The sequence below is a fragment of the Coloeus monedula genome (genome assembly GCF_965178545.1).
Source record: "Coloeus monedula genome assembly, chromosome: 1".
Classification (NCBI taxonomy): Eukaryota; Metazoa; Chordata; class Aves; order Passeriformes; family Corvidae; genus Coloeus; species Coloeus monedula.
The window spans coordinates 102,233,544-102,254,727 of NC_138781.1; the positions used below are offsets into that span (position 1 = coordinate 102,233,544).

The window sequence follows — 21,184 nt, forward strand, 5'->3', positions numbered from 1 at the left end:
ATTTTGAGAAATGCGGTAGATTCTTGAAAAGACAAGAATCTTGGATGGAAACAGAATCTCATTTCCTCTGTCTTTGGCGCCATTTTCGGTTATTAATTCTAAAGGAAGAATAACAATGGAGAAAAGCAATAAATGGGAGGCACTCAACACTGGCTTCTCTTTTCTTCTGAAGTTAAATAATGGCCAAGCTTGTGAAAATGACTAGGTGGCTGTGATGTGTATGAGTAATGAGAGGAGTTTGGAAAACTCACTTTCTGAAGTAAATAAGGAGTATTACATTGCTTGCGGATACTACTATTACGAATTAACAGTGATAATATTCAAAATTAAATTGAACTTTATTAATGTCCCCCAAAGTTTGTACAAGTCCATAAATTAATGATACAAAATGACTACTCGATCAGTATTTTAAGAAATTATTTCCTGTTTTGACTTAGACTTGGTAATTTAATTACAGTCACATCAGAATACAAACAAAATGTCATAACGTGGGCTAAAATGGGAATGTCTTCCAAATCCAAAAACTTATTACTGAGATGTTTTTATCCTGTGCAATGATGTACAGCATTAGTATTAGTAGAAAAGAGTAACCTCCATGACAATTTTATAGTTCTCAAGAATATACTGTTTTCCAGAACTGTAGAGCATCTTCAGATGTTTAATATTATCCAAGCAATAAACTACAGAAGCAGCTCCCTTTAGACTGTCTTTATGAAGCAAGTATAAATGTCTACCACTAAATCATGTGGTAAATTATATAATAGTAGAAGAGAAGTGCCCTGATACAAACTAAAATGCTAGATGTTTTAATAACATCAAAGGTTTTAACAGTGGTTTATGAATTTTAAATGACATAATCATAGAACTTGTTCATAAAAAGGAAAATATATGTGGCAATTATGCACCCTGAGCCAAAACTCGGGTGTAATACACTGTGCCCTCAAGTGAAGCAGACGAGTTATGTACGTTAGGCACTGCCTTGCCAGCTCTTTCTGTGAAGTGGATGCAGATTCAATTCATAACAGTTTAATCCAGCCTTTCCATTTTGGAAAAACACCTCCAAACCCAAAACCATACCAGTGGTTCGGTTTAATTTGGCTTTGTATTTCTGAGGGAAGAAGATGCTGTGAAAAGGTAATTACAAAATCAGATGAGAGTAAGAAATGCCTTCCTAGCTGATCTAGCTGCCCCCAAGTGATGACCACAGCCACTGCTGGGGAAGAGCTGCTTTCCCCTTTCCAAGTGCCCTGTCCTGCCCAGAGACCACTGCCTCAGTAGGCCAGTGGGCACATCCCGGCCTGTGCTTCCAGTGTCTATGGGCCTGTTCTCCATTAATTTATCCAACCTTTTTTTTTTGGGTTTACTGGTATTGCCTGCACTGACAACTTCCTGTGCCAACAAATTCTGCGAGTTCATTACCTGTAAAATGTGGTTTTATATGTTTTAAACAAACATCACAGAAGAAAGATTTTCTCACTTAGGTTTTTTAAAGGCCTTTTGTTTTGCAGTTCGTGGCAGACATTTATATTGGTATTGACTGACTCACCAAATACAATAATCTGTATGAAATTAAATTGTCTAGCTATTATTTAGATGCAACTGTTTTTTCTGCACCACTCTGTAAGTCAATTGCATACCTGCATATGCAATTTAGCATAGAAGATAGATCCAGTTAAATGGAAAATTAAATAGGAAAACAGAGAAATTACAAAGTCTCACTAGGGAAGAAAATATAAACAATAAATTAGTAATATCATAAATGAGCTTCCAAATTTGCATCTGCTCTGCTGCAAATACAAACACATGTAACTCGTATTTAGGTTGGGTATTTTGTACCTGATTTAGAAGCAGTAAAACTCAGGAATTTACATTAAAGTACCTGTTGAGTTCATGTCACAAACTTTAAGATAATGCAATAATTACAAGCTATTCCTGGCTGCAGAAAGCACAGAAAAAGAAGAAGAGGGTTTATACCTGCAGCTTCACTGGCATTAGAAGAAAACCTTTACAAAACTGCTATCATCCTACTGATTTAGAATACTAATTTCAGGAACTTGGTAGTCAGCTAAAGTAATAAACATACAGCTACTGTGTATGTCCAGGTTGTCTTTACTGTGCATGTGCAATAGGTCCACTACAGACTGCATATATATATATGCAACCAGTAGTTGGGTGTTTTGTTTTGTTTTGTTTTAAAATTTCAGATACTGGTGTATTTTTTTACCAATAGTAGCTAGTGAACTGAAACGGATGAGAAAGCTTTGGCTGAGAGCAAGCAAGGAAGCCCTTCAGGGCCAGAAATAATACTTTCAAATGGACTGCGAAACAAATTGAGAGGCACATTGGGAAACAGATTAACATACAAGGATAATTTTCTCCTGTGGGGAAGCTCTCAGCTCTTGTCCATTTCTGCCCCCTTTTCATTCCCAATACTCTGATCTCTTTGCTTTCTCTCCTTCCTTTTGGCAATCTTCTTCCACCTGGCACGTCACAAGGTTCATTTTAACTATAGCAGTCAGTGATGTTTGGGTACCAGGAATCTATGGTTTTTTGCATCTGACATGCCCTGATGTTTCTTTTTTAGGTTGCTGCTCCTTGAGGTAGGTGAAAAGCCAGATAGCAGGAAATTCCCAGAGAACTGGAAGTTGCAACAGTTAAGCTCAGAAGTACAACAAAGATATTATCACTAATGGTATCAAAATCCTGTCAGATAGATTCTTTGATATGTTGATCTTTGGAGAACTTTTGGAATGTAAAAGAACAGAAGTCAGAGCACTAAAGAAGGAAAAAAAAGTTATGAATAGACAGCTTTGAAAAAAGGATGCAGAGATAATAAGACTTCATCCTGTAATGAATGAGTCACAGAAATAATAAATAAAAATAAAAGAAGACTGAAAACACCTTAAAAAAACCTCAGAAAAAGTTCTTCCAAGCTCATATCTCTCTACGACATTTAAGAGAAGGGAAATTTAAAGTTTCAGCACATCCTATAGTGAAAGTGCTAAAAGATGGCTTTTGCCAAAAAACTTCACAAAACTGTGAGAATTACAAAACCATCTTCATTTGTGCACCTGCAGTTACATGCTAAAACGTCATGCACATAGATGCACAGCAATATCCACTGCTTGTCCACCTTTCATCAGTTTATTGGGATAGAACCCATCTGATACAGAAGATATTAAAAAAAAAGAAGTTATTTGAATTATAGAAACCAAGGTTGTGAGGAATCAGGAGCAGGCAGCTCTTTTAAAGATCATCTTATGTAGAGTGCAGTAAGGAAGGAACAAGGGACAATGTAAATGAGATCAGTGACTAATTCTCCCAGTGGTGGAACTCCTACACATTTTAACTGCAGATCAGTAAGAATATACTTGGTAGAAGAGATACCCATGTTAAATAATGCCAGTGGAGAGGAAAAAGTCAAACTGGCTTCAGAAGCAGTCACGGGAAAACACAAGCTAAAGGGAACAAGCATGTAAGAAGGAAAGCAGAGCTGCTAGCCTGAGTCCAAAACAGGGAATGCAGACACAGAGGGAGTCAGTGCTCCCAGTAATGAGAAACTGATTTTCCACTATTTAGGTTGTCTTATAGGGCCAGCAATAATAATTGAGCCCATCCACCACTTATTTTCATTTTTAATATCCAGTAAACTTTTCTGTGTGCGTATGTGTGTTTCTAGTTATTATTTTATGGACATACACACCTTTCCCTTTAATATATCACTCTTTTATTTGTAACAATAAAAATTTTAAATTGAACACCAGTCTTGAACCATGATAGCATAAAATGTATTGCACCAGCTGATACAGCATGCCTCTGGATCAGTTTTGGGCAAACAATCATCTCTTTTCTGGTCTAAAACAAGAGCAGCAAAACTGAAGCTGCTTTTCAAGGTTAGGAATACTACTTAGAGTTTAGCCTAATTAGGATTTAATTTAAGAAAATATAACTAAAATGGCCACAATTACAGTGCAGGAATATACTGGCAATGGAGAGTGCATGTGTCTCCTCTATGAATTGCTTTTGCAGCCACTAACTCTGACACTGAAGACAGTGTAAGAAAACTTTGGTTCAAAGTAGATTGACCGTATTTAAAAAGGTAAGAAGGACCTGGATTGAACACTCCTATCGATATGAATGATGTAGCTCTTCCTCCTGAAGAAATGTTTTTATTTTGGGAAATGCCTGCTTTGGCAATTCCTTCTCCTTGCTGCAGAAATGAGATACAAATCCATTTTATTATTATCACAAGTATCACATGGGGTCACATAAAGTTCTCACCACTCCTGTTTGGCAAAATGTGAGTAGTCCTGTGTGCATCTGGTTAGAGCTCTTCATATTTCATTGCACGAGCATATCATGCACAGCTAAAAGGAATTTTCACTCAGTGATGCTTCTCTTGTAACTGCTCCTGAAAAAGCACCAAGAGATCCATGTGAGTTCAGCCTCCTGTGCAAAACAAACCCTTGTTTCAGCAATCACAGTACATTTATAATTAGCTTTAAAAAGTCCCTTTGTTATATTGTTCTACATATGCAAATACTGTCCTGCAAAATGACAGACGGTTTTGAGTTGCAATTAAGAATTTAGTACAATCTTGATAGAGCAGATGGAAGACGTTAATGTGAGTTTACTGTGAAAAAGTAGCAGAGTGATGGCGACCACATGGAGAAACAATTAGCCATAAACTGAGAGGGCAGTGACATACATCCTTTGGAAAGCATTTGCATGTGCTGCACTACACCTTTACATTTTTGTTGGGTGTTGATAAAAATGTAATTTCTCATGCAATACATGGTATGACAGCCGCCTCCCCCCCGAGTATTACAAGGCCATCTTCTCATTTGTCCACCTATCATCAATTTATTTTTGCAATTATGATGGCAAGCACAAATTTTCAAAAATAAGATCAGCCCGCTGATCAGACGACCAACAATGTACCATGCATCTTTACTACATATTTAAGAAACTCCTTTGTGAAATTGCCTTGCATTATAGACAAAGCAATGTAGTCCTAGAGTCTAGGTTATATATAAAAGAAAACCCAAACCCTCTAATGATTCACCTCCTACTTCACCCCCTCATCGCTTTGCTTTACACGAGTCAGCAAGAGCTATTTCCAGAGGGCTGTCAGACACATCAAAATGACATCAGCAAATACTCCGTTATTACTATAAATGTAAATTGTAGAATTTTACAACGGTTTGTGTTGGAAGGGACCTTAAATATCATCTAGTTCCAACCCCACTGCCATGGGCAGGGACACTTTCCACTAGACCAGGTTGCTCAAAGCCCCACTCAATCTGGCCTTGAACACTGCCAGGGATGGGACATCCACAGCTTACCTGGGCAACTTGTTCCAGTGTCTCACCACCCTCACAGTAAACAATTTTTCCTAGCATTTAATCTAAACCCACTATCTTCCAGTTTGAAGCCACTCCCCCTTGTCCGGTCACTACATGCCCTCGTAAAGTCCCTATCTTTCCTGTAGTCTCCCTTTCATACTGGAATGAATAAATCATTCCCTGGCGTAGCTTAAGGCTATGTCTTCTCATCCTGTCACCAGTTAGTTGCCTGAGAGGAGAGGCGGCCCGCCGGCTACACCCTCCCTTCAGGCAGCTGCAGACACGCGGAGCTTTCCCTGGCACCGCCGCCTCACCGCTGCCGTCCTGGCCCGCGGGCCCGGCTCCCGCGGCGGGGCGGGAGCGCCCGGCGCGGGGCCTCGTGGGAACTGTAGTTCTCTGTGATCCCGCCGGCGGGCGGCGGGGCGATAAGAGCTTCCGGCGTGCTTCGCGCAGCGCCGGGCGGCGGGCCCGGGGCGGAAGCGGGCGGACTACATTTCCCGAGGTGCTTCGCGGCCGCCTCCAGCCGGGCGGGCGGCGGGTCCGCGCGGCGGTTGAATGCGCGCGGGCAGAGCGGCGCGATGGAGCTGTCGTCGCTCGTCAGGAAGCTCGGTAATGGCTCCTCTCCCTCCCGGCCCCTCCGCCCGCGGGGCTGCGCGCAAGGGCAGCGTGCGGCCCGCCGGGGCTCTGCGGGGGCACGGCCGCCCCTGCCCGGCCTGCGCCCCTCGCCGCTCCTCTGACTGCTGCTCTTCCACTCCCCTCCCCGCTGCAGACGTGGAGGGGGCGGCGGCGCTCCCCTAGGGGGGAATGCTTCCCTAGAGAAATGCCAAAAGCTTCCCCTTCAGACACGGTGCCTTTCGATTCAGTGGACTTGTGTAGTTTTTTGTCCGGTTGGTGAGTCCGAGGCAGCTTTCCGTACCCACAGCGTACTCTGGTAGAGGTTCTGTTACCAGGTTATATCAGTAGAGGTCCATTTGGCACCGGATTATATCAGTATATCTTATAATGTCTCACCGCTTTATAGTCATGCAAACACATTTGATTAGGTTGTTGCTGGTGAGTGTAATGATACTTGTCTTCCCGGTAGGCATAACACTGGCAGCACAGAAGCCAGCTTTTTTTCACAGATCTCTGGCAGTATTCTGTTATAACAAATAAGGAAAAAAAGTTATGTCAAGTAACTTTATGGGTGTCTTAATCTCTTTTTTTTGGGGCAGGTCATGAACTGACAGAGATAAGAGAGCGATCTCTGAAGACTATTCTGTTTAAATTAGACCACAACTTGATTTCCTATGCTGATCTGGTCCACGAAAAAGCGCTTTTTCGTAACCTTTTGGAGTGGTTCAATTTCCCTGTCGTACCAGTAAAAGAGGAAGTATTAAATTTTGTGAACAGTTTGATCAAGGTATGACATACTAACATTCTTTTTTTTTTTAAACTATCTGTCTTTAGAATGCCAAAGCTAAATAAAGCTGGATATTACTTGATTTTTTAGCTCCATGTAACGAGATTTTTAGAGTGTTTTACAAAGACAGCCACTTTATTTCACAAATAAAGCCACTGCGTGTAGACTGAAATTAAAACAATTTCAGCATCTTCAAATGGGTCAGAGAGATAACTGAGAATTTTTTTTTTCCTGAGTTTCTGCTTTAGTTTCTCTGCTCCTTCAGTTTCTCTTTTAGTGCTTCATTTTTAACTCGAAGCATGATTTGCAGCTAAGCATTTGCACTGTTCCTGGAAAGTAAAGATTTGAACACTGGTATAACTAATTTGAGAAAATGTTACAGAACCTTCTGATATCTCAGATTTTTACATTATCATGTTTTAATCACTAAACTGCAACTATGCAGAGTTAAAAAACAACCCATCCTTGATACTGATGGATGGGTGTCATGGTTTAACCTCAGTCAGCAGCCAAGCCCCACAACAGCCACTTGCTCACTCCCCCACCGGTGGGACTGGGGAGAGAATCGGAATGGTAAAAGGGAGAAGACTCATGGTTTGAGGCAAAGGCAGTTTCGTAGGAAAAGCAAGAGCTGTGTGGACAAGCAGAGCAAAACAAGGGATTAATTCACCACTTTCCACAGACAGGCAGGTGTTCAGTCACCCATGGTGACTTGAGAAAAAAAATGCCATCACTCCAAATGTCTCCCCTTCCTCCTCATTTCACCTCCTTTATAGACTGAGCATGCCATTGGAACTAGATGATCTTTAAGGTCCCTTCCAACCCAGGCCTTTTTGTGATTCTATGATATGGAATATCCCTCTGGGCAGCTGGGGTCACCTGTCCTGGCTGTGTCTCATCCCAGCCTCCCATGGACTCCCAGATCTCTTGCCAGGAAAGTGGAAAAGCCTTTAGTTCTGTTTGAGCCCTGCTTAGCAGTAACAAAAACATCTGTAAATTATCAACCATGTGTTCAGCACAAATCCAAAACACAGCCCCATGCCAGCTACTGGGAAGAAAATTAACTCTACCTCAGCACAGTGGTCTAAATGATAAAGGCAAAATCTAACTTAAGAATTACAATTATTTTCCTTATTCCCCCTGCTGCTCTGTATCTCCTGCCTCCATCCAGAGACCTTAAGACTCTTCAAACTAACTTTGTCAGTTATTTGTCTTAATGTAGCATCCACCTGCTGCCCAGAAAATGATTGGAATTGGTGCAGTGGAATTCTTCTCTCAGCTTCGCTCTGATGTGGATCCAAACTTGCAGGCCATAATTGATGGGATTGTGGATGGACTGTTTTTTCTTCCTTCTGAACTCCCTTTTAGTTCTTTATCAGTATGTTATCAAGCTCAGGCTCAGCCTTCAGTAGATCAACCAGGTAAATTACATATTTTGAACTGTCATTTATTTTAAATTAAAATAAAGTAAATGAAAAGGCTGTGAGAAGCTGATGTTTTCAGGCATGGTAGGTGAATTATTCCTGAGAGATCAGTGAAGTGTGTAGTAATCAGATTCTGCCAGAGACAGTGTGACCTTAGCTAAATCACCTGGTAGCATTCCTGTAATGGAATTCCCTATCCATTTCCTTGATGTATAATATCTGTTTTCTGTAATGTACAAAGAGTATGACACAACTTCCAAGGACAGCTTTATGGCACCAAGTGTAGCAACTTAGAATCAATCTGTAATTTAGCCAGTATGCTTTGCAGCTATTCTTTGTATAGTAGGCTTTAGCTTGGAAAGCAATTCAAATCTTAAAAGAAAAAAAAAAAGAAAACAGTAGTCGATCCTGGTAGAATGATTTTTAAAACTACAGTAGTTGTAGGCACTATCTGCTTAGTATTGGATAAACACTTGTCATAGAAAAACACATAAACTTTATCTTTAAAGTGTCACATTGTGTGTGAAGGGCTATTGCTTGTGTCTGTTACCTAGCTCATTGTCTGTCTGTTACAATGATTTACATTTCCTCCTAGACGTAGTCTAACCCATGTGGTTCTCCTCTTCCTCAAAAATTTTAGAACAGAGTTGGAAGGAGAAAATTATCTATCATAGAGGTCTTTACTTCATCCTCCTGCTTATTGTGGGAAAGACACTGCTGTTACACAGTGCATGTAGTAGTAATGACCACACTGCTGTCACTCATACTGTGCAGTCACAGAGATAAAAGTAATATTTTGGTGGTTTCTGACACCTCTCTAATGCTTGGAGTTTTAGTTCACTAGAACTATGTGCCTGGTGATTGATTTTTTACATTTTTTTTTCCTTCCTATGCCCACATAGGGGCAGATTTTTACTTAATGTTTCTACTGTACGGGAACGAATAATCTTTTACTTGTGCATTCTTAAATTATATCTTTCTGAAACTACTCAGAAGTTATTGTAACTACTGAAGTTATTTATACTGTAAATTGTATGCATGCGTGGATGGAATAATCTTAATGCTTCCTAACAGGAGTGTTGTATTTTTCTTTCTGTTTCAACTTCAGTTACTGGGAAAAATTGTAAACTGATAACCTGGCATTATCTAGTTTGATCCTTTCAACCAAACGTTATGGTCTGGAGAGATTGCTTTTAGTGTTAACATTTCTTGTGTATATTTTTATACAGTTTGCATATGAATGATATGTAGCAACATATGTATTGTATACAAAGGGCAACTTTTCAGGTGACCTAAGAAGACAGCAGTTTTGGTAGAAAGAGATTTTAAGTAATTAATTTAAAAAGTTAATTTTATTACTACATAGGTAGATTAAAGGAAAACCTTTTATTCTTTTATTTGGCTGCCAGTTCTCCATCAGGCAATATATTTTGTGTAATTGTTTTTGCTATTGTTTATATGGTATGCAAACTAGTGTAAGAAAATGGAGAAAAAAGTGCCCTTTATGGTTGCAGAATATGATTATAAAAAAATAAACATAGACACAGTCTCTTTACTCCATTTTTCTGATCATCTGAGACTATTTTAATCTATTAAGGAAACTGATTTAAAACTCAAGGGCAAAAGGGAGGTAGTTAATGAAAAGCATGATGATAAATCGAGTTTTTCTTTTTTGTGTGTGTGCATTTTTTAAACTTACCCCCTTTTTTTTTATTTTAGTTCTGCCTCAAGAGGATTTATTCACTGGATATTTTTGTCAAAGTAGAAGTCACCTGCCGCAGTTACAAATACCTCCCAAAAGAACAGTTGGTATGTGTAGCTGTAAAATAATATGTTAATTACAGAAAGAGCTTAGAGTTGTAATTTAGATGGAATTCCATTACAAATGTGGATAGCAAAATTGGCTCTTCTTTTTCCTATTGTTATTCTGTGAAATCTACCATCACAGAAGCTACAATAAAATTGTTTATAAAAATGGCATTTATCTTAATAGATATTTCCCTTTTCTAGTAAATAGTGTAGCTCTTTGGAATATCTAAAGTACATTAGAAAGTGCTGCAATTTTAAAAATTATTTAAATTGCTGGTGTTCTCTGGATGATCCATGTTTCATAATCAGAAGTGGCTAAAAGGTTTAAGTACCTTTTATTTCAACAAAACTTACTCTGGAGTACCTTTCTACTTTTTAGAAAACTGGTTTAGATGCTCGAGGAATCTTTGCTTTCTATTTAAATGAAAACCAGTATTATGCTTTGATTTTTTTTGTCGAATGATATGAAGTGTTTCACTGAGAAGCACAAATCAGTAGTATTTTGGCAAGTCTTTGCCTGTACCAGTATACTAGTAGCAGTTCACAGGAGAGCGTCGTATTTAAAATACATGCTGCATTCTAGATTTTAAAATATGACTTTCCTGTCACTGTAGGTAAATCACCAGTTGAGTTTTTTAGTAGCATATTAGCTATCTTAGGAATTGCACAATAATTATTACAAACTTTTAAGTTAAAAATAGCTTTAAAGTTATTTTCATTACAAAGTTACTATGTGCCATAATTTTGTGAGAACAAGAATTTCTACCGCTGTAACAGTAAAACCGTGAGGCCAGTTTTCCATTTTTAGAGATCATGATAGTGGATGAAATATTCTTTAGTAGCAGATCAAAATTATAATTTGATTGAAAGCATGATGTGGTGAATTGAGTATTTGTCCACTGATGCTGTGTTTGTTTGCTTAAGCTTTCTTCAATAAACATATTTCATTTGGATTTGGCATGACCTTAGTGAGGTTTTGGTATTGCTGAAAACTCTCATTAAAAGCATTTGAGTTTGTGCAAGTCTGTATTTACTAAAAGATATTTCTGTGTAAGATAGTATATTGTTTATAAGTTTTTTACTTTGCCTTGGATGTATATGATTAACATTTCTATAAAATATATTTGAAAACTTCCGCTCTGTTTTTTGCAGTGAAATGCTTGAAATTTTCCACATTTCCTTGGCTAACTCTGACTTCAACAGATAGACATGTTCTTTCATCAAATGAAAGGTGCAGTAATACGAACATTGCAATTTCCTTGTAGTTTTTATTTCTCGGGAATAGTGGTTGGAAATTTCTGTCCCTCTGCATCATGAGGCTGTTCCCGTGAATAACCCAACGAGCTAATTTTTGATAAATGGTTGTAAAAACTGGGCTGTAGTTGGGCAGTGTCACTCTCCATTTCTTGTATTTAAATTGGAGTATGTTTGGGTCTTTTGTTCGTGACACTTCAGTCTGTGTTTTAAATTTCTTAAGTGGATCAAAGATTTCATTCAGCTAATAATAGAACAAGCTGGAATAAAATCATTATTTATTTTACCCCATGAGCAGTTGGCAGGAAAATCCCTACTGTCAGTAGTAGCTTAACTAAGTTTAGGCCAGTAAGTTTAGGTACAGGGCCTTATCCAGGCGTTGAGTCATTCCAACTGTCTTTCTGCAGTGACTTTTTTTTTCCTTTAATTTAGAAAAAGTGTTTGAAGTGCCCCAAGGAAAAGTTCTGTAGTTGGGATTCCTTATGAGTTGTCACAGAGCTGTGATAGATTTCTAGCATAGGTTTTTTTTGTGTGTTTGTTTTTTCCTTTTGAAAGATCTCTGAAGCTGGAGAACCTGTTTAGTATTTAATTTCCTTTATGCTTGAGAATAGAAAGAGAACACAGACTTGTAACACTGGTCGTATTTGATATTTTACAGTGGTTTCAGAAACAGTGTTTTTTAAAACAATTTAAAAAATTGAAGCAGACTATCCTAAAGATTCTTATTATTTACTAACATTAATCTTAGAGAATAGCTAATAAATTTCTCCCTTTATGGAATTTCCCACATATGTCATGCAAGTGCTTTTAAGTTGAACCTTAGTAATGAAAGAAACTTTCTTACTAGTATGAGTTATATTACTTGCAATATACCACTGAGATAATCACTGGCTTCACAGGGAATTTCCAGTAGTTCTTATTTTAATTTCAAATTCAGAATCAATAAAGTTATTTCTCTTTTTGGAACCTAATTTTACATGTGGGAACTGAGTTGGTTCTTTACTGTATATAGGATTCACATAGCTAAGGAATAATTCAACTTAAAACATGATATGACAATAGAATTACAGAGGTTTTTTCCTTTAGATTCTTCAGTGTTGTGGTTATAACTTTCTTGTAAAGACTTGTTCAGGCTAATAATTACTGGTTGGTTTTCTTTTCATTTTAATACATATTTAAATATGAACTTGTAGCTCTTTGAGAAGTAACAACCAAAGTTTAATTTGGAGTACGTGTGAGCTTCTTCAGGATGTGATTATGCAAGATTTTCCTGCAGAGATCTTCCTTCAAAGGCCAAAGATTGTACAGGCAAGAATTCACATAAAGTTTAAAGTTTTTATTGGTATAAGTTATGCCAAGGATGAATTGATGCAAATAATTCAATTTGTTTCTAAACAAAATAGTTAAACAGAAGTACCTTTATGCTAACTCTAGGTGCATAGGAAAGGGGACATTGGCTATATATTGTGGTTTTAAAGTTTTTTGCTTGTAATAATGTGTATTGCTAAAAAGTAATGAAGTGTTTTCTGAAGTAATACTTTGTTTCTGCTGGATAAGATAGAATTTGTGTCCTTGTTTTAGACACACCTACTAATGGGCTCCCGTAATGAAAGTTGTGACTTCTTTAGAAATTTTCTGAGAAACTTGGCTTCTTCCTGCAAGGCCTAATAATCTTGCATTCAGTAAGAAAACAGTAGTTGAGCCTATTTATTCTTTGCTGTGATTCTGAAAAACACTTGGAAATGTTTTTGAACCATATTTAGTGTAAGACTTGCTGGCATGGTTGTTCATGAAGGTGATTATTGTTTGGGTCTTGGTGGTGGTGGTGGTTTTGTCTTTGCAGAGCCTTTTATCTCTGCTAAACCTGGCTTTTGGAGGAGATGGAAGACACCAGTTGGCTTTGCAGTCTGTGTCATGCTTGCAACAGCTCTGCATCTTCTTGAGAAGGAGGCTTAACTTCCATAGAGATCCAAGTTTTTCTTCCTCAGAGCAAGGTAGGTCTTTTTATGTATTTGAGATACTGTTGTTTTTACTACAGATAAGATTGTCTAAAATGATGGCAGAAAAAAACCAGAACCTTACAGCAAATGTAATCCTGTGAAATTGTTTTGCTATGGTGTTCAGTAGTATTAATGTTAAATAAAAAATGTCGAGTACTTGCATTGTTTTGAAGTACTTATTCAGTTTTAGTTTCCTGTGATTTCCCATTCATCAACTTCTCCCAGTATCCAAGTGTTTGTATGTCAGCAGGGGAGGGATTTTTAGCTAGAACTAAATTAAGTCTGTAAAATAAAAGTGGGCAAAGTTTCAGAAAAGTTTTCAAGCTATTAGTACTTAACAATGTAGTTACTAATTTAATGAGCTATGTGAACTTTTTTTTTTTAATGCTGATGGCTAAAAATAGTTTAATCATTGTTTTGAATTTTGCAGTCATGAGGGCTGCTTCACAATGATCTTAATGCTTAAATGTTGTAGCTTTAGTGGTGTAGATTAGTTATAATGGTCTTCTTGTTTCCATTTTGCTATCTGAATTGAATCAACTTTGTTTCTGTGCATTGGTAGTCTGATTCTCTGCATAAGATTGCCACTATATTTGGTGTCTTAATAAATGATATTGGCTGCTAATTCAATTATAACATCAACAAGTCCAATAGCCTTACCCAGACACTATGTTTCTATTTTTAAAACTCAAGATTTATGAGTCAGCTGGAATCTTCAATGGTTTTTGCCTTGGAATTGGGTTTCCAAACTCTGCTACTTGCCAGTGATAAGTTGTTCTAGGTCATCAGTATTTACATGGTGTTTCCCATATCCTACCTTAGTTACTTGTACTGTTCATTATGTAGTATCTTTCAGAAAAATGGATTCCACTAAGGGAAAATACATTCTTTGTGTTACATAAAGGTACAGCTTCCCAGAATTCATCTATATCTTACTGTCAAGAAGCAAGAGGTGCTCCTCATTCTCAGAATCCATCACCTGGAAGTAGTAGCCCTCGGCCCTTTGTAATTGGACGGACAGTTCAGCGTCCTAGAGGAGATGGTCAAGATTGGGATGCAGTATCTTCTAGGTGAATGAAATAGGAAATAACTTACACTTCAGTTAAAAACATTTTGATGTAGGATTATATTATCAGCTCCATGTCAGTGTGTGGAATGATGCAACTCTTTTGGTAATTTGTGAAGATTCGAACTATGTTAATGAATTAAACCATTCTTAAAGGGTTCGGAATACATAAAATCATTGCCACATTGTACCCAACCGCCATTTAAAACAAAATCTCTTCCTATCAATTGTTATTGCTTGTGCATGTATTCGTAAGACACAGAAAAGTGTTGATTCAGTCTATTGCTGGAAAGTCAGGGATATTTCTTTTTTTCAGCAGATGACCTCGTAAGTTCTTTTAAGTGGAATGGCCATCCTGTAGGTAACAGTATATAGTATTGTCAAACATGCTGTGCTGCATAAAGATTTCTGCTGAAGTCTTTAAAATTTGTTGTTAAATGTGGCAACAAATTTCAGCTCTATAACATCTAAAAATTTGACTCTTATGTGAAATTATAAATTGTCTGTATACCCTCAGAATGTAGAAGTATTTGTTTGTGGTTTTGTTGCTCATCTTGACACAACAGACTTAAAGCTGCTGTTCAAGTACCAATGTCTTCTAGTATGTGGGATTTTAAAAGTCCTTGTAAATCTTTACTGTGTGGTTTTTGGCAGTTCTTTTGAGTCTCTGTGGTGTATGGTCATTGTGGTTGAGTAACTCCTAGGTATCCAAATAGACTGTGATGAGAATAGTTCAATTGTAAATACATCTTGACAGTCATTATATTAAAAAGTTGTTTTTATTTAAGTCTAATGTATTAATTTTTTATCATGTAACTAATATGGCACTGGCAATGAATTCCAGGCTTTCTGCCTTCTAGGACCCAGTCCTTTTCCCAAGTTGAACAGTTAACAGTTTAATAGCAGCTGGTGTATATTGTGCAAGAGCAATGGCTTGGCTGTCAGTCTAGAAATGAAAGCTGCATAAGAATAAGTACCAGTTTGGGCAGTGATGAGACTTCTAGAAACCAGGTGGGAGTACTGATAGGGCCATATTATGAGCTGTTCATGACTGCGCACTTTTATCTTCCTGCATTCTGTGTGCTGCAGCAGACCTGCTCACTGCACATGAATCTCATTTCTAACAAAAATATAATTTAGCCCAGAGGTAGCATAAAGAACAACATGATGTTGAATAGAAGATATGATGGAGGGAAACAGCAGTAGTGTTGCTCTGCTCTGACGTTGCTGATTTTGATAAGGAAGAGGGGATTTTGCGTTTAGTGAACCTTGTCTTTTTCTATATAATTGTAATGTCTGTTTATTGCTATTCTATATGTAACTCTTCTTTTTCCTTGTTCTTTAATCTTGAGACTCTTCAATCTATCTGTTTGTCTGTTTCAAATTCTGCCTGGAAACTTAACCTTTCCTCTTCTGAATTGTTTTTATGATTGATACCTCTGCTTCTTTCCCTCTGGTAAGTGCAGCCAAACCCCAGTACATATTGCTTCTATTTTGCTTGTAGTTTTCTATTGCCCTCTTAATCAGTTAGCATTTAACTTCTTATAGACATCTTTTACATTAATTAGACTATAGAATATAACACAGTCATGCCACAATTCAGTTTCTTCAGCTTGTTTAATAATAAAAAAAGGAACCAAACAAAACCCAGTTACAAGTCATACAGGTTTTTGAAGCAAATCAAGATTGCTAAATGCTGTTTGGGATAAGAAAACTTCAAAATATGTCCTGAGTTTTATTAGTTATAATGCTGACAGTGGAATTAGAGTATTATTGCAAACAATTGAAAACTAGTACAGTTACGAACTATGTATTGTTCATAATATACGAACCATATATATTTAATAATATATTCACATATCACATATAAAATATTTAATAATCACATATAAATATTAATAATAATAAATTTAATAAAATTTTAAAATATCTAGACTTTAATAGCACTCTGTGTACTTTGTAATATATACTTGATTACACTTAAGACTTTCTTGGACGAGGGAATATTTTCTGTTTCACAGTGGACAAGGTAGTCCTAACGATTAAACATAGCTCATGCTTCTTAATTTTTCTTCTAAGGATTTTTGTGGCTAGCTATATAGAATGGTTTTAATATCGTAAGTATAATTCAGGGTGAAATTTGATTTAGTAAGTGGTCTTGCTTCAAGCAACTGATAGATTTTGTTAATCAAAAAAAAGTTTTAAATCAACCAATATTTCTCATGCAATATTGTATTCATTGCATGTGTATTTCTTCCAGTACACAGTGCTAAGGGAATTTGAAGATGACTGCCAAAACATTAGGCATTCACCTGTGATGCTACCAGTTCTGACAATTAAAAAAACAACCAAACAAAATCCCCCTCTTCCTGCAACACTGGTGGATAGCAGAGAAAGATTGGGATGGAAGGAAAGATATGCTTAAGGCAGGAGTAATGAAACTACTTGATGCTATTTTTAACATCTGTACATATGTGTTTTCTCTTTGCAAGAGTTAACTATGTTTCTTTTTTTTTTTTTTAACTTTTGTTTGCTTGTTTTAAGTGGAAACAGTACTCAAGCAAATGCAAACTCCAGAATCTCTCTGCATTCCCCGTTTGATGTAGGACATATTGACCTACCAGATATTGATAATGAGGACGTTTTGGAATTACAGATGAAGCAGCTTAGCCTCCCTCAGTTCTGTGTTTCCATCTTGGAAAATGCAATACCTCTTCTAAGAACAGGTGAGAAGGTTTTGAGTTAAGTATTTAACGTACATATCTTTCACTTCCTTAATACAAACCTCTTAAGGAGTTGGCATTGTGAGGTGAGTGCCTCAAACACGTAAGGCACAGCTGATAACTGATGTACTGTGGCTAGTTGCAACAGGTCTTTTCTAGGGACTTTGTTCAGGTCGCAAAGCTTGAGTCTTCTGATTGTGTTTCAGAATTGCTTCAGAAGTTTTAGGTACTTTTTACTGATAGTGGCAAGAACTGAATGTGTGGTGGAAAAATAGTGTAGCAGGATACAATGTCATTCAGGAAGATGAAAAAATAATCACTCTTAAGCAAAGGTGTTCTGATCTCTTTGAGCATAGTTTTTTCCTCCGGTTCAAGAAATAATAAACCAAAATTCTGGTGAAAGGCTTGTTTTTATTCTTACAAATGCAGTAACAAATTATTTAAGAAACGTAAGTAATGATAGTCTAATTGCAATTGTGATCTTTATTTTAGTTTATAGAGGTTCTAAATTGCTAAGTCCTTTCGGAGGACAGTCTTTTTGCTCCTAGATTGTCTAAAATAGTATTTAGCTGTAAAATGTAATGTAATTCAAAACAGGTATTGGTAAATGTGGTAAGGTTTTCAAATATAGGAGCTGGAAATGTGCTACTATCTATGACTAAGATACTAAAAGTTAGAGGCTTCAACTTATAAAAGTTCTATGAAATATGTATGAAAATTATTCAGTTCTTTTTTTTTTTTGCTATAAACCAACTAAAATGAATTAAAGTTCTGTTTTTCCCTTTCAGAATAGAGATATTTAAATATTAATTAGTCACAAGCACATTCATGACTTCTAGCATCTTTTATTTATAATGTAAAACTGCAGAAAATGTATTTTCTGTCTTTTCCATTTCTGGCACCTGTCACTTCAAATCTGCAGAGTTTACAGACAGTTTTTCTACCTTTCATGATTCTTTCTTTCAATCTTATAGACCTAAAATAGTTTCACTTTCGGGTAAAGTTGATCTGTTTTTGTTTATCTTCCCCTCAGGTTTTTGCACTTTTTAAACTCTACTTGGTGATATTTTTTCATTCTTCCACTGTGCTGTAATGAGACACAGATTGTGGGGAAACTAATATTTTTATCCTGTTCCTGTTGATCTGAAAGCCTGTGATCTGAAGGCACACTGTGAGACAGTGTGATATTGTGAGACAGTAGCACAGTTTCTCATGTGGTTATATTTTGGGTTGTTATCTTTAGTAAAATCAACAGGCATTTTTATGAATGTTATTATCAACTTATATGGTATTGTGTAGATTTTATTCTAGACGTTTTAACTACTGGGTTAAAGAAAAACAGTAAGCTTGTTGTAAAATTTGCTGCCTTTTATTTTGCAATATAATGTGTATTTTAGTTAAGCTTAAATTCTATTCCTTGTGGAAATGTTCACTGGAATTTTTCTTCCTTTGTGCTGACTTGCCTTGTGAGTGAAGTCATTGCAGAAGTCAATAGTGGTGTGGGGTTCTTTTGGGTTTGGTATGGTGGGGGGATTTTGTTTGTTTGTTCGTTTGTTTTGTTAAAATGGAAAAATTTATTAAGTTAAATTGGCAACGTTTTGACTAAAATCAATGGAAAACAGCACTTCTGTGAGATAGGTAAAAGCAAGCTTTCCAAAAGGCCTTGTGCCATTTTCTGTCATATGCTCACCCAAAGCAGATCACTCAAGCCGCACATTATCACTCCATATCTAGTCACATACAGAGATAGAAATTTTTTCCTGAAGTGTATCAACAAAACTTCTTCAGTGTGTAAAATTTACAAGAGGTAGAAAAAGGAACAAATAAATTAATGTTTAATTATAATGAACAAGTAGAGCTTTATGTTTTTTAAACAGGCTTTGTTTTGAGGATTTTGAAGGATGCAGAGTTTTTATCTTGGTTAAAAAATACATTGAAAATTCAATGGTGGTGTGTGAAATCCATCTATGATTTTAAATAGAAACTTACCATCAACAAGAAAATAAGCCAACAGTTGCACTACATTGAATATTTAAGGGAAACTGTCACCGTATGGTTCCTTAGGATGTCAGACAGTTTTGGCATCCTCTCTTGAGTGAGGTTGAAAATATTTGGTTTGGCTCCAGATATTCTGCCTTGTTCTTCATGAAACCGTTTAACTCCTCTGTTTTCTCATTATCTCGGGACATTAGGTGGAGGCTTATATTTGTAGTAAATGTAGACTGTACATGTCTAAGCTTGGGCCAGCTTTTCTTGTGGGCACATATTCAATCTTAACATTTTACCAAGGATAAAAGTCACTAATAGACAAGATCAGCCTTGTTATTAAGAGACACTCAGAAGAAGAAATGAAAATGAATAAATACCAGCCTAAAAGCAAAGGGGAAACTGTTATGGAGAACTGTGCAAGTAGGTAAAGTGGGTATTCATCTTCTTGTCTTCTAAAAGATCTCAAGCAAAATATTCTGTGAAGAAAGGCACTCCTCTACCAAAAATGCAGATTAATGGGAATAGATAATATATACAGAAGATTTTTAACACAGCTATCTGGATGGGGAAAATTAGTGACTTCATAATGAACTTTAAAAAAGTTCAGTAATCATATTTACAGCTGTAGTAAAGTTCATGATTATTTTCTTAAGTAATTTCACGATAGGTTTTAAGGAAATGCAGATTTTTTTCCAAGTATCTAATTGCTTTAATCTGTCGTGATTTTGTCTGGTTGTTGTCTTCTGTGATTCAGAGCTATTAGTGGTTTAAGACAGTTAGCATTAGTTTTGTAGAAGCGTATAGGAAAATTAAAATACCAGAATTTCATATTTGGAATAATCTCTTGTGTCTTCTGAATATGATACTAAAATATTTTGTCTGTACTTGAATTTATCCTCTCATTTGTGTTCGTAGGCAGTAGGAGAGTGACGATGGAGGTTCTTGAATTGCTTGTTGAAGACATGTTCCTTATTGGTGATGCTATTTCTGAAAATGTTTGGGAAGATGACAGCCTTTTTGCATTGGAATTGGTAAGGTTCTTCAGACTTTGATCAGCCATATTTGTCTCCTTTTATAAGCTTCTGACATTTTCTGCGGTGATTCATATATCTAAGCTTCTGCTGAGCTGTGCTTTTGAAAATTTTAAGTAGTTTATTGCTAGTTCTATTGATGACACAATTTTTTTAAATGTCAGTTCTTTTACCAGACAATACTTGGAGTTTCACCTCAAGAAGATAAGCAGCCATTGAGAGAAACACATGTAGGGAAGGGAATCTGAGGGAAAAGCACTGACTACAAATGTTGGGGACCGATTTGATGTAAAAAACAACTTTCCTTTTCTTTACTCCTTATAAACTATCTGTTTAAAATTAGGGAGATAACTGTTCAGATCCAAATCTGGAATTCTAAGATACATGCTATCCATTTCCTACCCAGGAACTATAGATCCTTGCACAAATTTCTGATATTCTTAACAATGTTGCTTAGCTGGGAAAGGAAGGAGAGGCCTTTTTGGCCCAGCAGAGGTTCAGAGCATCAAAGTGCTGTTGATGAAACAATTTAAATTGCTGAGCACAGTTGAGAGTTGTTATATACAGGAATTATAAAATTAGTGAATAGCAGATAAAATAATTATGGCTGATTTGCTGTTTTGCGGACAAGTGAAAGCTGAAGCATAAGCTGGCATGGCTCAGGCATGTAACAAATGTACCAGAGCTGCAGACTGAAACTTGTCTAAAGACTTGAATTAAATGTAGTCTTAAATGCACCTGACTTGAGTTAGAATTCATGAAAATATCACTGAATATGAAACAATAACAGCTGCATTATAAATTAATTAAAATACTGCTGTATGCTTCCCTATTCTCTATTTTATAAATGTTAATATTTATATTATTTATAGGACCTATTAGCAAATGAGAATTTTTTCTTTGAATTTAATATACTGATCTGTGAAAATCTATTATAATTGATCAACATCATATCAGTGCTGAAGATTTCTTGCAGAACATTTCATCTCAGAAGCTTAATATCTCTTTGTCTACTTGTTTTATGACCTGAATCAGTGTATTTCATTGCCTATAAATCTATCAAACTACAGTAGAATATATTATATGTATACCATACTGATTTTTATTAGTAGGATAATGTTTGTTTCCAGGTTACTAACAA

At 36.5% G+C, this 21,184-nt stretch overlaps 1 protein-coding gene across 1 annotated transcript in view; it reads left to right on the top strand.

Moving 5' to 3' along the window:
• The first annotated feature begins 5,882 nt into the window (after nucleotides 1–5,882).
• The window catches only part of RTTN (rotatin), a 79,216-nt gene continuing 63,914 nt past the window's right edge, over nucleotides 5,883–21,184 (top strand). Inside the window, exons 1-10 of the mRNA XM_082295142.1 lie at nucleotides 5,883–5,954; nucleotides 6,560–6,747; nucleotides 7,970–8,168; nucleotides 9,903–9,992; nucleotides 11,133–11,211; nucleotides 12,428–12,542; nucleotides 13,078–13,228; nucleotides 14,139–14,304; nucleotides 16,845–17,026; nucleotides 19,928–20,043. Coding sequence (XP_082151268.1) covers nucleotides 5,924–5,954; nucleotides 6,560–6,747; nucleotides 7,970–8,168; nucleotides 9,903–9,992; nucleotides 11,133–11,211; nucleotides 12,428–12,542; nucleotides 13,078–13,228; nucleotides 14,139–14,304; nucleotides 16,845–17,026; nucleotides 19,928–20,043 — 1,317 coding nt within the window. The 5' untranslated portion in view covers nucleotides 5,883–5,923. The remainder of the gene's footprint in view (nucleotides 5,955–6,559; nucleotides 6,748–7,969; nucleotides 8,169–9,902; nucleotides 9,993–11,132; nucleotides 11,212–12,427; nucleotides 12,543–13,077; nucleotides 13,229–14,138; nucleotides 14,305–16,844; nucleotides 17,027–19,927; nucleotides 20,044–21,184) is intronic.